The following is a 17,039-nucleotide window of genomic DNA, read 5'->3' as shown; positions in this document are numbered from 1 at the left end:
GGGATTAATGGGGTTATGGGGTTATGGGGAGTATATGGGGTATTGGGGGTATTGGGGGTAATGGGGGCTATGGGGGTATTGGGGGTAATGGGGGCTATGGGGAGATATGGGGGCTATGGGGCATAATGGGGGATATATGGGGGTAATAGGGGATTAATGGGGTTATTAGAGTTAATGGGGGTAATGGGGGCATATGGGGTCAATGGGGGCTATGGGGGCTACAGGGGTGATGCGGTAATGGGGGTTAATGTGGGTATATGGGGGTATATGGGGGTATTGGGGACTATGGGGTCAATGGAAGTAATAGGGGATTAATAGGGTTATGGGGTTAATAGGGGATTAATGGGGTAATAGGGGATTAATGGGGTTATGGGGGTAATAGGGGATTAATGGGGGTAATAGGGGATTAATGGGGTTATGGGGGTAATAGGGGATTAATGGGGGTAATGGGGGATTAATGGGGGTAATAGGGGATTAATGGGGGTAATAGGGGATTAATGGGGTTATGGGGGTAATAGGGGATTAATGGGGTTATGGGATATATGGGGTCAATGGGGGAAATGGGGTTATGGGGTTATTGGGGGTAATGGGGGTGATGGGGTTATGGGGTTAATGGGGGCTATGGGGTAATGGGGGCTATGGGGGCTATGGGGGCTATGGGGGTATTGGGACTAATGGGGGGATATGGGGTTAATGGGGGCTATGGGGAGATATGGGGGCTATGGGGCATAATGGGGGATATATGGGGGTAATAGGGGATTAATGGGGTTAATAGGGTTAATGGGGGTAATGGGGGCATATGGGGTCAATGGGGGCTATGGGGGCTACAGGGGTGATGCGGTAATGGGGGTTAATGTGGGTATATGGGGGTATATGGGGGTATTGGGGACTATGGGGTCAATGGAAGTAATAGGGGATTAATAGGGTTATGGGGTTAATAGGGGATTAATGGGGTAATAGGGGATTAATAGGGTTATGGGGTTAATAGGGGATTAATGGGGTAATAGGGGATTAATGGGGTTATGGGGTTAATGGGGGATTAATGGGGTTATGGGGGTAATAGGGGATTAATGGGGGTAATAGGGGATTAATGGGGTTATGGGGTTATGGGGTCAATGGGGGTAATGGGGGCTATGGGGGTTAGTGGGGTCAATGGGGTCAATGGCATTCAATGGGGTCAATGGGGTGTTAATGGGGGGTTAATGGGGTCAATGGGCTCAATGGCATTTAATAGGGTCAATGGGGTGTTAATGGGGGTTAATGGGTTGTTAATGGGGGGTTAATAGGGGATTAATGGGGTGTTAATTGGGGTTAATGGGCTCAATGGCATTCAATGGGGTTAATGGGGTCAATGGGGTGTTAATGGGGGGTTAATGGGGTGTTAATGGGGGATTAATGGGGTGTTAAGGGGGATTAATCGGGTCAATGGCAGTCAATGGGGTCAGTGTGGTTAATGGGGGGGTAATGGGGTCTATGGGGTCAACGGCAGTCAATAGGATCAATGAGATCAATGGGGTCAATGGGGTCAATGGGGTCAATGTGGTCAATGGGCTCATTGAGTTCAATGGGCTCAATGGCATTTAATAGGGTCAATGGGATGTTAATGGGGATTAATGGGGTGTTAATGGGGGGTTAATGGGGTGTCAATGGGGTGTTAATGGGGGGATTAATGGGGTGTTAATGGGGATTAATGGGGTCAATGGGGGGTTAATGGGGTCAATGGGCTCAATGGCATTCAATGGGGTGTTAATGGGGGCATTAATGGGGTGTTAATGGGATGTTAATGGGGTGTTAATGGGGATTAATGGGGTGTTATTGGGGGTTTAATGGGGTCAATGGAGTCAATGGCATTTAATAGGGTCAATGGGGTGTTAATGGGGGTTAATGGGGGGTTAATGGGCTCAATGGCATTTAATAGGGTCAATGGGGTGTTAATGGGGATTAATGGGGTGTTAATAGGGTCAATGGGGTCAATGGGGTGTTAATGGGGGTTAATGGGCTCAATGGCATTCAATGGGGTGTTAATGGGGTCAATGGGGTGGTAATGGGGATTAATGGGGTGTTAATGGGGGTTAATGGGGATTAATGGGGTCAATGCCATTTAATAGGGTCAATGGGGTCAATGGGGTGTTAATGGGGTGTTAATGGGGATTAATGGGGTGTTAATGGGGGGTTAATGGGGTCTATGGGCTCAATGGCATTCAATGGGGTTAATGGGGTGTTAATTGGATGTTAATGGGGTGTTAATGGGGATTAATGGGGTGTTATTGGGGGTTTAATGGGGTCAATGGAGTCAATGGCATTTAATAGGGTCAATGGGGTGTTAATGGGGTGTTAATGGGGGGTAAATGGGCTCAATGCCATTTAATAGGGTCAATGGGGGGGTAATAGGGTGTTAATGGGGTGTTAATGGGGGGTTAATGGGGTCAATGGGCTCAATGGCATTCAATGGGGTCAGTGGGGTGTTAATGGGGGATTAATGGGGTGTTAATGGGGGGTTAATGGGGGTTAATGGGGTCAATGGCATTCAATGGGGTTAATGGGGTGTTAATGGGGTGTTAATAGGATGTTAATAGGGTCAATGGGGTGTTAATGGGGGATTAATGGGGTGTTAATGGGGTGTTAATGGGGATTAATGGGCTCAATGGCATTCAATGGGGTGTTAATGGGATGTTAATGGGGGGTCAATGGGGTGTTAATGGGGTATTAATGGGGGTTAATGGGGTCAATGGCATTCAATGGGGTTAATGGGGTGTTAATGGGGTGTTAATGGGGTGTTAATGGGGTGTTAATGGGGTGTTAATAGGATGTTAATAGGGTCAATGTGGTGTTAATGGGGGGTTAATGGGGGATCAATGGGGGGTCAATGGGGTGTTAATAGGGTCAATGGAGTCAATGGGGTGTTAATGGGGTGTTAATGGGGGGTCAATGGGGTCAATGGGGTGTTAATGGGGATTAATGGGGTGTTAATGGGGGGTTAATGGGGTCAATGGGCTCAATGGCATTCAATGGGGTGTTAATGGGGGGGGTAATAGGGGATTAATGGGGTGTTAATGGGGGTTAATGGGGTCAATGGCATTCAATGGGGTTAATGGGGTGTTAATGGGGGTTAATGGGGTCAATGGCATTCAATGGGGTTAATGGGGTGTTAATGGGGTGTTAATGGGGTGTTAATGGGGTGTTAATGGGAGATTAATGGGGTCAATGGGGTCAATGGCATTCAATGGGGTTAATAGGGTCAATGGGGTGTTAATGGGGTGTTAATAGGATGTTAATAGGGTCAATGGGGTGTTAATGGGGGTTAATGGGGTCAATGGGCTCAATGGCATTCAATGGGGTTAATGGGGTGTTAATGGGGTGTTAATGGGGATTAATGGGGTGTTATTGGGGGTTTAATGGGCTCAATGGCATTCAATGGCATTCAATGGGGTCAGTGGGGTGTTAATGGGGGGTTAATGGGGTCAATGGGGTCAATGGCATTTAATAGGGTCAATGGGGTGTTAATGGGGGGTTAATGGGGTCAATAATGGTCAATTGCAGTCAATGGGATCAATGGGGTCAATAGGATCAATGGGGTCAATGGCAGTCAATGGGGTCTATGGGGTCAATGGCAGTCAATGGGGTCAGTGTGGTCAATGGGGTCAATGGCATTTAATAGGGTCAACGGGGTCAGTGGGGTCAATGGCATTTAATAGGGTCAATGGGGTGTTAATGAGGTCAATGGCAGTCAATGGGGTCAATGTGGTTAATGGGGGGTAATGGGGTCTATGGGGTCAATGGGGTCTATGGGGTCAATGGGGTCAATGGCATTTAATAGGGTCAATGGGGTGTTAATGGGGTCAATGGGCTCAATGGCATTCAATGGGGTGTTAATGGGGGGGTAATAGGGGATTAATGGGGTATTAATGGGGTGTTAATGGGGTGTTAATAGGGTGTTAATGGGGTTAATGGGGTCAATGGGGTGTTAATGGGGTGTTAATTGGGTGTTAATGGGGATTAATGGGGTGTTAATGAGGGGTTAATGGGGTCAATGGGCTCAATGGCATTCAATGGGGTTAATGGAGTGTTAATGGGGGATTAATGGGCTCAATGGCATTCAATGGGGTTAATGGGGTGTTAATGGGGGATTAATGGGCTCAATGGCATTCAATGGGGTTAATAGGGTTAATGGGGTCAATGGGGTGTTAATGGGGGGTTAATGGGGTGTTAATGGGGGGTTAATGGGGGATTAATGGGGTCAATGGCATTCAATGGGGTTAATGGGGGATTAATGGGGTCAATGGCATTTAATAGGGTCAATGGGGTGTTAATGGGGATTAATGGGGTGTTAATGGGGGGTTAATGGGGTCAATGGGCTCAATGGCATTCAATGGGGTGTTAATGGGGGGGTAATAGGGGATTAATGGTGTGTTAATGGGGATTAATGGGGTGTTAATGGGGTGTTAATGGGGGTTAATGGGGTGCCCCCACCTGGTCCCCCCTCTTCCATGTGACGGTGGGGGCGGGCTCCCCGCTGATGGGGACGTCCAGCCGCACTTTGTTCCCGGCCACCACCACGATGGTGTTCTCTGAGGACTGGCCTGAGCAGTCCAGGTGGATCTTGGGGGGCTCTGGGGGGGGGAGACCACCATTAGAACCCCATTGGGACCCCTATAATGGGACCCCCCCATTGGGACCCCCATTGGAACCCCTATAATGGGACCCCCCCATTGGGACCCCTATAATGGGACCCCTATAATGGGACCCCTATAATGGGACCCCCCCATTGGGACCCCTATAATGGGACCCCCCCATTGGGACCTCTATATTGGGACCCCCCCATTAACACCCCTATAATGGGACCCCCCCATTGGGACCCCCATTGGGACCCCCCCATTGGGACCCCCATATTGGGACCCCCCATTGGGACCCCTATATTGGGACCCCCCCCATTGACACCCCTATATTGGGACCCCTATATTGGGACCCCCCCCATTGACACCCCTATATTGGGACCCCTATATTGGGACCCCCATTGGGACCCCTCCATTGGGACCCCTATATTGGGACCCCCATTGGGACCCCTATATTGGGACCCCTATATTGGGACCCCCATTGGGACCCCCATATTGGGACCCCTATTGACACCCCTATATTGGGACCCCCATATTGGGACCCCTATTGACACCCCTATATTGGGACCCCCATATTGGGACCCCCATTGGGACCCCTATATGGGACCCCTATATTGGGACACCCCCATTGAGACCCCTATATTGGGACCCCTATATTGGGACCCCCATTGGGACCCCCATTGAGACCCCCCATTGGGACCCCTATATTGGGACCCCCATATTGGGATCCCCCATTGACACCCCTATATTGGGACCCCCATATTGGGACCCCCATTGGGACCCCTATATTGGGACCCCCATTGGAACCCCTATATCAGGACCCCTATATTGGGACCCCCATTGAGACCCCTATATTGGGACCCCTATATTGGGACCCCCATTGGGACCCCCCCATTGGAACCCCTATAATGGGACCCCCCCCATTGACACCCCTATATTGGAACCCCTATATTGGGACCCCCATTGGAACCCCTATATTGGGACCCCTATATTGGGACCCCCCTATATTGGGACCCCCTATCAGTCCAGGTGGATCTTGGGGGGCTCTGGGGGGGGAGACCACCATTAGAACCCCCCCATTGGGACCCCTATAATGGGACCCCCCCATTGGGACCCCTATATTGGGACCCCCCCATTGACACCCCTATAATGGGACCCCCCCATTGAGACCCCCATTGGGACCCCCATTGGGACCCCTATAATGGGACCCCCCCATTGGGACCCCTATAATGGGACCCCCCCATTGACACCCCTATAATGGGACCCCCTCATTGGGACCCCTATATTGGGACCCCTATATGGGACCCCTATATTGGTACCCCCCCATTGGGACCCCTATATATGGACCCCTATATGGGACCCCTATATTGGGACCCCCCCATTGACACCCCTATATTGGGACCCCATCATTGGGACCCCCCATATTGGGACCCCCCCATTGGGACCCCTATATTGGGACCCCTATATGGGACCCCTATATTGGGACACCCCCATTGAGACCCCTATATTGGGACCCCTATATTGGGACCCCCATTGGGACCCCCATATTGGGACCCCCCATTGGGACCCCTATATTGAGACCCTCCCATAGACAACCCCATTGGGACCCCTATAATGGGACCCCCCCATAGGCAACCCCATTGGGACCCCTATATTGGGACCCCTATATTGGGACCCCTATATTGGGACCCCCCATTGGGACACCCCAATGGGACCCCTATATTGGGACCCCCCCATTGAGACCCCCCCATTGGGACCCCTATATTGACACCCCTATATTGGGACCCCCATTAGCACCCCTATATTGGGACCCTCATTGGGACCCCCCCATTGACACCCCTATATAGGGACCCCTATATTGGGACCCCCATATTGGGACCCCCCCATTGGGACCCCTATATTGGGACACCCCCATTGGGACCCCCATATTGGGACCCCCCATTGGGACCCCCATTGGAACCCCTATAATGGGACCCCCCCATTGGGACCCCCATTGGGACCTCTATATTGGGACCCCCCTATATTGGGACCCCCTATCAGTCCAGGTGGATCTTGGGGGGCTCTGGGGGGGGAGACCACCATTAGAACCCCATATTGGGACCCCTATATTGAGACCCCCCCATTGGGACCCCCATTGAAACCCCTATAATGGGAATCCCCCATAGACAACCCCATTGGGACCCCTATAATGGGACCCCCCCATTGGGACCCCCATAGGCAACCCCATTGGGACCCCTATATTGGGACCCCTATCAGTCCAGGTGGATCTTGGGGGGCTCTGGGGGGGAGACCACCATTAGAACCCCATTAGAACCCCCCCACTGGGACCCCAAACCCCTATATTGACATCCCTATATTGGGACCCCCATTGGGACCCCTATATGGGACCCCTATAATGGGACCCCCCCATTGGGACCCCCATATTGGGACCCCTATATTGGGACCCCAAACCCCTATATTGACATCCCTATATTGGGACCCCCATTGGGACCCCTATATGGGACCCCTATATTGGGACACCCCAATTGGGACCCCCATATTGGGACCCCTATAATGGGACCCCCCCATTGAAACCCCATTGGGACCCCAAACCCCTATATTGGGACCCCCTATTGGTATCCCCCCATTGGGACCCCTATATTGACACCCCCTCATTGGGACCCCCATTGGGACCCCCCCATTGGGACCCCTATAATGGGACCCCCCCATTGGGATCCCTATATTGGGACCCCCCCCCATTGACTCCCCTATAATGGGACCCCCCCATTGGGACCCCCATTGGGACCCCCTCATTGGGACCCCTATATTGGGACCCCTATATGGGACCCCTATAATGGGACCCCCCCATTGGGACCCCCATTGGGACCCCCATTGGGACCCCCATATTGGGACCCCCATTGGGACCCGTATATTGGGACCCCCCCCCATTGGGACCCCTATAATGGGACCCCCCCATTGGGACCCCCATTGGGACCCCTATATTGGGACCCCTATCAGTCCAGGTGGATCCTGGGGGGCTCTGGGGGGAGACATACATTGAGACCCCCATTGGGACCCCTATAATGGGACCCCCATTGGGACCCCTATATTGGGACCCCTATAATGGGACCCCCCCATTGGGACCCCCATTGGGATCCCCATTGGAACCCCTATATTGGGACCCCCTATCAGTCCAGGTGGATCTTGGGGGTCTCTGGGGGGGGAGACCACCATTAGAACCCCCCTATTGGGACCCCCATTGGGACCCCTATAATGGGACCCCCCCATAGGCAACCCCATTGGGACCCCTATATTGAGACCCCACCATTAGAACCCCTTTGAGACCCCTATAATGGGACCCCCCCATTGGGACCCCCCTATTGACCCCAAGCAGTCCAGGTGGATCTTGGGGGGCTCTGGGGGGGGGACATACATTGAGACCCCCATTGGGACCCCTATAATGGGACCCCCCCATTGGGACCCCTATATTGGGACCCCCTATCAGTCCAGGTGGATCTTGGGGGCCTCTGGGGGGGGACATACATTGAGACCCCCATTGGGACCCCTATATTGGGACCCCCTATCAGTCCAGGTGGATCTTGGGGGGCTCTGGGGGGGGAGACCACCATTAGAACCCCATTGGGACCCCTATATTGGGACCCCCCCATTGACACCCCTATATCAGGACCCCTATATTGGGACCCCCATTGAGACCCCTATATTGGGACCCCTATATTGGGACCCCCATTGGGACCCCCATATTGGGACCCCCATTGAGACCCCTATAATGGGACCCCTCCATTGGGACCCCTATATTGGGACCCCTATATGGGACCCCTCCATTGGGACCCCTATATTGGGACCCCTATATTGGGACCCCTATATTGGGACACCCCCATTGGGACCCCTATATTGGGACCCCCATATTGGGACCCCCATTGGGACCCCTATATTGGGACCCCCATATTGGGACCCCATTGGGACCCCTATATTGGGACCCCTATATTGGGACCCCCATTGGGACCCCCATTGGGACCCCCCCATTGGGACCCCTATATTGGGACCCCTATAATGGGACCCCCCCATTGGGACCCCCATTGGGACCCCTATATTGGGACCCCCATATTGGGATCCCCCATTGACACCCCTATATTGGGACCCCCATATTGGGACCCCCCATTGACACCCCTATATTGGGACCCCCATTGGGACCCCTATATTGGGACCCCTATATTGGGACCCCCATATTGGGACCCCTATATTGAGACCCCTATATTGGGACCCCCATAGGCAACCCCATTGGGACCCCTATAATGGGACCCCTATAATGGGACCCCCCCATTGGGACCCCCAAGCAGTCCAGGTGGATCTTGGGGGGCTCTGGGGGGGAAGACCACCATTAGAACCCCATATTGGGACCCCTATATTGGGACCCCCATTGAAACCCCTATAATGGGACCCACCCAATTGAAACCCCATTGAAACCCCTATAATGGGACCCCCCCATAGGCAACCCCATTGGGACCCCTATATTGGGACCCCCTATCAGTCCAGGTGGATCTTGGGGGGATCTGGGGGGGGAGACCACCATTAGAACCCCATTGGGACCCCTATATTGGGACCCCAAACCCCTATATTGACATCCCTATATTGGGACCCCCATTGGGACCCCTATATTGGGACCCCCCCATAGGCAACCCCATTGGGACCCCTATAATGGGACCCCCCCCATTGGGACCCCTATATTGGGACCCCCCAATTAGGGCCCCAAACCCCTATATTGACATCCCTATATTGACATCCCTATATTGGGACCCCCATTGGAACCCCTATATTGGGACCCCCCCATTGACACCCCAATATTGGAACCCCTATATTGGGACCCCCATTGGAACCCCTATATTGGGACCCCCCCATAGGCAACCCCATTGGGACCCTCATTGGGACCCCTATAATGGGACCCCCCCATTGGGACCCCTATATTGGGATCCCCTATCAGTCCAGGTGGATCTTGGGGGGCTCTGGGGGGGGACATACATTGAGACCCCCATTGGGACCCCTATAATGGGACCCCCCCATAGGCAACCCCATTGGGACCCCTATAATGGGACCCCTGTAATGGGACCCCTGTATTGGGACCCCCTATCAGTCCAGGTGGATCTTGGGGGGCTCTGGGGGGGGAGACCACCATTAGAACCCCATTGAGACCCCCATTGGGACCCCCATTGGGATCCCTATAATGGGACCCCTACATTGGGACCCCCATTGGGACCCCCCCATTGGGACCCCCCCATTGGGACCCCCATAGGCAACCCCATTGGGACCCCTATAATGGGACCCCTGTAATGGGACCCCTGTAATGGGACCCCTGTATTGGGACCCCCTCATTGGGACCCCCTATCAGTCCAGGTGGATCTTGGGGGGCTCTGGGGGGGGGGACCACCATTAGAACCCCTATTGGGACCCCTATAATGGGACCCCCTCATTGGGACCCCCTATCAGTCCAGGTGGATCTTGGGGGGCTCTGGGGGGGGACATACATTGAGACCCCCATTGGGACCCCCATTGGGACCCCTATATTGAGACCCCCCCATTGGGACCCCAATTGGGACCCCTATAATGGGATCCCTATAATGGGACCCCCTCATTGGGACCCCCATTAGGACCCCTATATTGGGACCCCTATAATGGGACCCCCCCATTGGGACCCCCATTGGGACCCCTATATTGGGACCCCCATTGGAACCCCTATATCAGGACCCCTATATTGGGACCCCCATTGAGAACCCTATATTGGGACCCCTATATTGGGACCCCTATATTGGGACCCCCATTGGGACCCCTATATTGGGACCCCTATAATGGAACCCCTATATTGGGACCCCCTATCAGTCCAGGTGGATCTTGGGGGGCTCTGGGGGGGGAGACCACCATTAGAACCCCATTGAGACCCCATTAATGGGACCCCCCCATTGGGACCCCTATAATGGGACCCCCCCATTGGGACCCCTATATTGGGATCCCTGAGCAGTCCAGGTGGATCTTGGGGGGCTCTGGGGGCGGAGACCACCATTAGAACCCCATTGGGACCCCTATATTGGGACCCCTATATTGGGACCCCCCCATTGGGACCCCCCCATTGGGACCCCGAATCCCTATATTGGGACCCCCTATTGGTATCCCCCCATTGGGACCCCCATTGGGACCCCCCATTGGGACCCCCCCATTGGGACCCCCATATTAGGACCCCCCCATTGACACCCCTATATTGGGACCCCCATTGGGACCCCTCCATTGGGACCCCTATATTGGGACCCCTATATTGGGACCCCTATAATGGGACCCCCCCATTGGGACACCCATATTGGGACCCCTATATTGGGACCCCTATATAGCGACCCCCATTGAGACCCCTATATTGGGACCCCTATATTGGGACCCCCATATTGGAACCCCTATATTAGGACCCCCATATTGGGACCCCTATATTGGGACCCCTATATTGGGACCCCTATATTGGGACACCTATATTGAGACCCCTATATTGGGACCCCCCTATTGACACCCCTATATTGGGACCCCCATATTGGGACCCCCCCATTGGGACCCCTATATTAGGACCCCCCCATTGACACCCCTATATTGGGACCCCTAAATTGGGACCCCATATATTGGGACCCCCCCATTGACACCCCTATATTGGGACCCCCCCATTGGAACCCCAATATTGGGACCCCTATATTGACACCCCTATATTGGGACCCCTATATTGGCACTCCTATATAGGGACCCCTATATTGAGACCCCCCCATTGGCACTCCTATATAGGGACCCCGCCATTGAAACCCCATTGGGACCCCTATATTGGGACCCCTATATTGGGACTCCTATATTGGGACCCCTATATTGGGACCCCCATTGGGACCCCTATATTAGGCCCCCCCATTAGCAACCCTATATTGGGACCCCCATATTGGGGACCCCCCCCCCTCACCTTGTTTGGGGACGTACTCCACTTTGATCTCTATAGGAGAGGAAAGGAAAGGGTTAATGGGGACGGCTCCATTGACCCTATAAACCCATAACCCCATAACCCCCATTGACCCCATAGGACCCCATATAACCCCATATATCCCATATAACCCCATATATCCCATATAACCCCATATATCCCATATAACCCCATATAACCCACATATCCCCCCATATCCCCCCTATATGACCCTATTAACCCCATATCCCCCCATAGAACCCTATATCCCCCCTTTATCCCCCCATATAACCCCATATACCCCCATATAATGGCCCTATAGCCCCTATATGACCCCATATAACACCATATCCCCCCATATACCCCCATATAACCCCATATAACCCCATATACCCCCATATAACCCCATATACCCCCATATAACCCCATATAACCCTATATAACCCCATATAACCCCATATAACCCCATATAACCCCATATACCCCCATATCCCCCCATATAACCCCATGTACCCCCATATAACCCCATATAACCCCATATAACCCCATATAACCCCATATACCCCCATATCCCCCCATATAACCCCATGTACCCCCATATAATGACCCTATAGCGCCTATATGACAACATATGACTCCATATCCCCCCCATATAACCCCATATAACCCTATATCCACCCCATATAACCCCGTATCCACCCCATATACCCCCATATAACCCCATATAACCCCATATAACCCATATAACCCCATATAACCCCATATAACACCATATATCCCATATAACCCCATATAACCCCATATAACCCCATATAACCCATATAACCCCATATACCCCAAATATCACCCCATATAACCCCATATAACCCATATAACCCCATATAACCCCATATAACACCATATATCCCATATAACCCCATATAACCCCATATAACCCCATATCCCCCCATATAACCCCATATAATCCCATATAACCCCATATAATCCCATATAACCCCATATACCCCATATACCCCCATATAACCCCATATATCCCCCCATATACCCCATATACCCCCTATATAACCCCATATAACCCCATATACCCCAATATAACCCCATATAACCCCATATAACCCCATAAAACCCCATATAACCCAATATAACCCCATATAACCCCATATAACCCCATATAACCCCATATAACCCCATATATCCCCATATATCCCATATATAACCCTATATAACCTATATGTTACCCAGGAAGTTGAGCTTAGCGCTCAGTGACAGCGCGTATCCATCCGGTATAAAGGTGTAATCTCCCCCATATAACCCCATATAACCCCATATATCCCCATATAACCCCATATAACCCCATATAACCCCATATAACCCCATATAACACCATATAACACCATATAACCCCATATAACCCTATATAACCCCATATAACCCCATATACCCCATATAACCCCATATAACCCCATATAACCCCATATACCCCATATATCCCATATAACCCCATATATCCCCATATAACCCCATATCCCCCCATATAAAACGCCATATAACCCCATATAACCCCATATCCCCCCCATAGGACCCCATATCCACTTATATAACCCCACATCCCCCCTATATGACCCCATATATGCCCATATCCCCCCATGTAACCCCATATAACCCTATATCCACCCCATATAACCCCATACCCACCCCATATAATCCCATATAACCCCATATCCCCCCATAGAAACATATATCCCCCCCTTATCCCCCCATATAACCCCATATTCCCCCATATAATGACCCTTTAGCGCCTATATGACCCCATATAACCCCGTATCCACCCCATATACCCCCATATAACCCCATATAACCCCATATAACCCATATAACCCCATATAACCCCATATAACACCATATATCCCATATATAACCCCATATAACCCCATATAACCCCATATAACCCCATATAACCCCATATATCCCCTATATGACCCTATATGATCCTATATAACCCCATATAACCCCATATAACCCCATATACCCCCATATAACCCCATATATCCCATATAACCCCATATAACCCCATACAACTCCATATAACCCCATATAACCCCATATAACCCCATATCCCCCCATATAACCCCATATAACCCCATATATCCCATATACCCCATATAACCCCATATATCCCATATATCCCCATATAACCCCATATAACCCCATATAACCCTATATAACCCCATATCCCCCCATAGGACCCCATATACACTTATATAACCCCACATCCCCCCTATATGACCCCATATATGCCCATATCCCCCCATATAACCCCATATAACCCCATATAACCCCATATACCCCCATATAACCCCATATACCCCCATATAACCCCATATAACCCCATATCCCCCCATATAACCCCATATAACCCCATATACCCCTATATAACCCCATATAACCCCATATAACCCCATATAACCCCATATAACCCCATATAACCCCATATAACCCCATATAACCCCATATAACTCATATAACCCCATATAACGCCATATAACCCCATATATCCCATATAACCCCATATAACCCCATATAACCCCATATAACCCCATATAACCCCATATAACCCCATATCCCCCCATATAACCCCATATAACCCCATATACCCCCATATAACCCCATATAACCCCATATAACCCCATATAACCCCATATACCCCCTATATAACCCCATATAACCCCATATAACCCCATATAACCCCATATACCCCCATATAACCCCATATAACCCCATATAACCCCATATAACCCCATATACCCCCTATATAACCCCATATAACCCCATATAACCCCATATAACCCCATATACCCCCATATAACCCCATATAACCCCATATAACCCCATATAACCCCATATAACCCCATATAACCCCATATATCCCATACCCTGGAAGTTGAGCTTGGCGCTCAGTGACAGTGCGTATCCATCAGGTATAAAGGTGTAATCTCCCCCATATAACCCCATATAACCCCATATAACCCCATATAACCCCATATAATGACCCTATAACCCCATATAACCTCATATAATGACCCTATAACCCCATATAACCCCATATAATGACCCTATAAACCCATATAACCCCATATAATGACCCTATAACCCCATATAACCCCATATAATGACCCCATATAACCCCATATAACCCCATATAACCCCATATAACCCCATATAACCCCATATAACCCCATATAACCCCATATACCCCCTATATAACCCTATATCCGCTATACATTACCCAGGAAGTTGAGCTTGGCGCTCAATGACAGCGCGTATCCATCCGGTATAAAGGTGTAATCTCCCCCATATAACCCCATATAACCCCATATAATGACCCTATAACCCCATATATCCCCTATATGACCCTATATGATCCTATATAACCCTATATAACCCTATATATTACCGAGGAAGTTGAGCTTAGCGCTCAATGACAGCGCGTATCCATCCGGTATAAAGGTGTAATCTCCCTCGTCCTCGGGCTTCACGTCGTCGATCACCAGCTTGTGGAACCTGGGGGCACAAACCCGACCCCATAAACACATACACACCCCATAAGTGACCCCATAGACCCATAAGTGACCCCATAGACCCATAACTGAACCCATAGACCCATAAGTGACCCCAAAGCACCATAACCAACCCTATAACCCCATAACTGACCCCATAGCCCCATAACTGACCCCATAGCCCCATAACTGACCCCATAGCCCCATAACTAACCCCATAGACCCATAAGTGACCCCATAGACCCATAAGTGACCCCATAGACCCATAACTGACCCCATAGCACCATAAGTGACCCCATAGCACCATAACTGACCCCATAGCCACATAACTGACTCCACAGACCCATAACTGACCCCATAGCTCCATAATCGACCCCATAGCCCCATAACTGACCCCATAGCCCTATAACTGACCCTACAGCCCCATAACTGACCCCATAGCCCCATAACTGACCCCATAGACCCCATACCCCCATTGCCCTCATAGCCCCCATAGCCCCCATTGGCCCCATTACCCCCATAGCCCCCATTGCCCCCATAGCCCCCATTGCCCCCATAGCCCCCATAGCCCCCATTGCCCCCATTGACCCCATTACCCCCACTGACCCCATAGCCCCCATTGATCCAATGACTGTCCATCACCCCATAGCCCCCATAGCCCCCATAGCCCCCGTACCCACCTCCCATTGTGTGTGATGTGGATCCTCTTGCTGGGTTTCACCTCCACCCCATTGACCCCATTGATCCCTATTGACCCCATTGACCCCATTGATCCCTATTGACCCCATTGACTCCCATTGATCCCCATTGACCCCATTGACCCCATTGACTCCCATTGATCCCCATTGACCCCATTGACCCCATTGACTCCCATTGACTCCCATTGATCCCCATTGACCCCATTGATCTCCATTGACTCCATTGACTCCCATTGATCTCCATTGACTTCCATTGATCCCCATTGACTCCCATTGACTCCCATTGACTCCCATTGACCCCATTGACCCCATTGACCCCATTGACTCCCATTGACTCCCATTGACCCCATTGACCCCATTGACTCCCATTGACTCCCATTGACCCCCATTGACCCCATTGACTCCCATTGACTCCCATTGACCCCCATTGACTCCCATTGATCCCCATTGACCCCATTGACTCCCATTGACTCCCATTGACCCCCATTGACTCCCATTGACCCCATTGACCCCATTGACTCCCATTGACTCCATTGACCCCATTGACCCCATTGACTCCCATTGATCCCCATTGATCCCCATTGACTCCCATTGACCCCATTGACTCCCATTGACTCCCATTGATCCCCATTGATCCCTATTGACCCCATTGACTCCCATTGACTCCCATTGATCCCCCTTCACCTCATTGACCCCCATTGACCCCCATTGACTCCCATTGACTCCCATTGACCCCCATTGACCCCATTGACTCCCATTGACTCCCATTGACCCCATTGACTCCCATTGACCCCCATTGATCCCCATTGACCCCATTGATCCCTATTGACCCCATTGATTCCCATTGATCCCCATTCACCTCATTGACCCCCACTGATCCCTATTGACCCCATTGACTCCCATTGACTCCCATTGATCCCCATTGACTCCCATTGACCCCATTGACTCCCATTGACTCCCATTGATTCCCATTGATCCCCATTCACCTCATTGACCCCCACTGATCCCTATTGACCCCATTGACTCCCATTGATCCCCATTGATCCCATTGACTCCCATTGACCCCCATTGATCCCATTGACTCCCATTGACCCCCATTGATCCCCCTTGATCCCCATTGGCCCCCATTGTTCCCCATTGACCCCCATTGACTCCCATTGACTCCCATTGATCCCCATTGATCCCCATTGACTCCCATTGA

General features: G+C 51.2%; 1 protein-coding gene across 1 annotated transcript in view; it reads right to left on the bottom strand.

Moving 5' to 3' along the window:
- The window catches only part of LOC107307900 (myosin-binding protein C, fast-type), a 162,738-nt gene that overhangs the window by 86,987 nt on the left and 58,712 nt on the right, over positions 1-17,039 (bottom strand). The window contains exons 15-17 of the mRNA XM_085534668.1: positions 15,038-15,144; positions 11,587-11,616; positions 4,471-4,610 (exon numbers count right to left, since the gene is read on the bottom strand). Coding sequence (XP_085390794.1) covers positions 4,471-4,610; positions 11,587-11,616; positions 15,038-15,144 — 277 coding nt within the window. The remainder of the gene's footprint in view (positions 1-4,470; positions 4,611-11,586; positions 11,617-15,037; positions 15,145-17,039) is intronic.

The sequence above is a fragment of the Coturnix japonica genome, unplaced genomic scaffold (genome assembly GCF_054131305.1).
Source record: "Coturnix japonica strain WE unplaced genomic scaffold, WE-NBRP24 Scf094, whole genome shotgun sequence".
NCBI classification, from domain to species: domain Eukaryota; kingdom Metazoa; phylum Chordata; class Aves; order Galliformes; family Phasianidae; genus Coturnix; species Coturnix japonica.
This window is presented reverse-complemented; position numbering and strand designations above follow the sequence as displayed.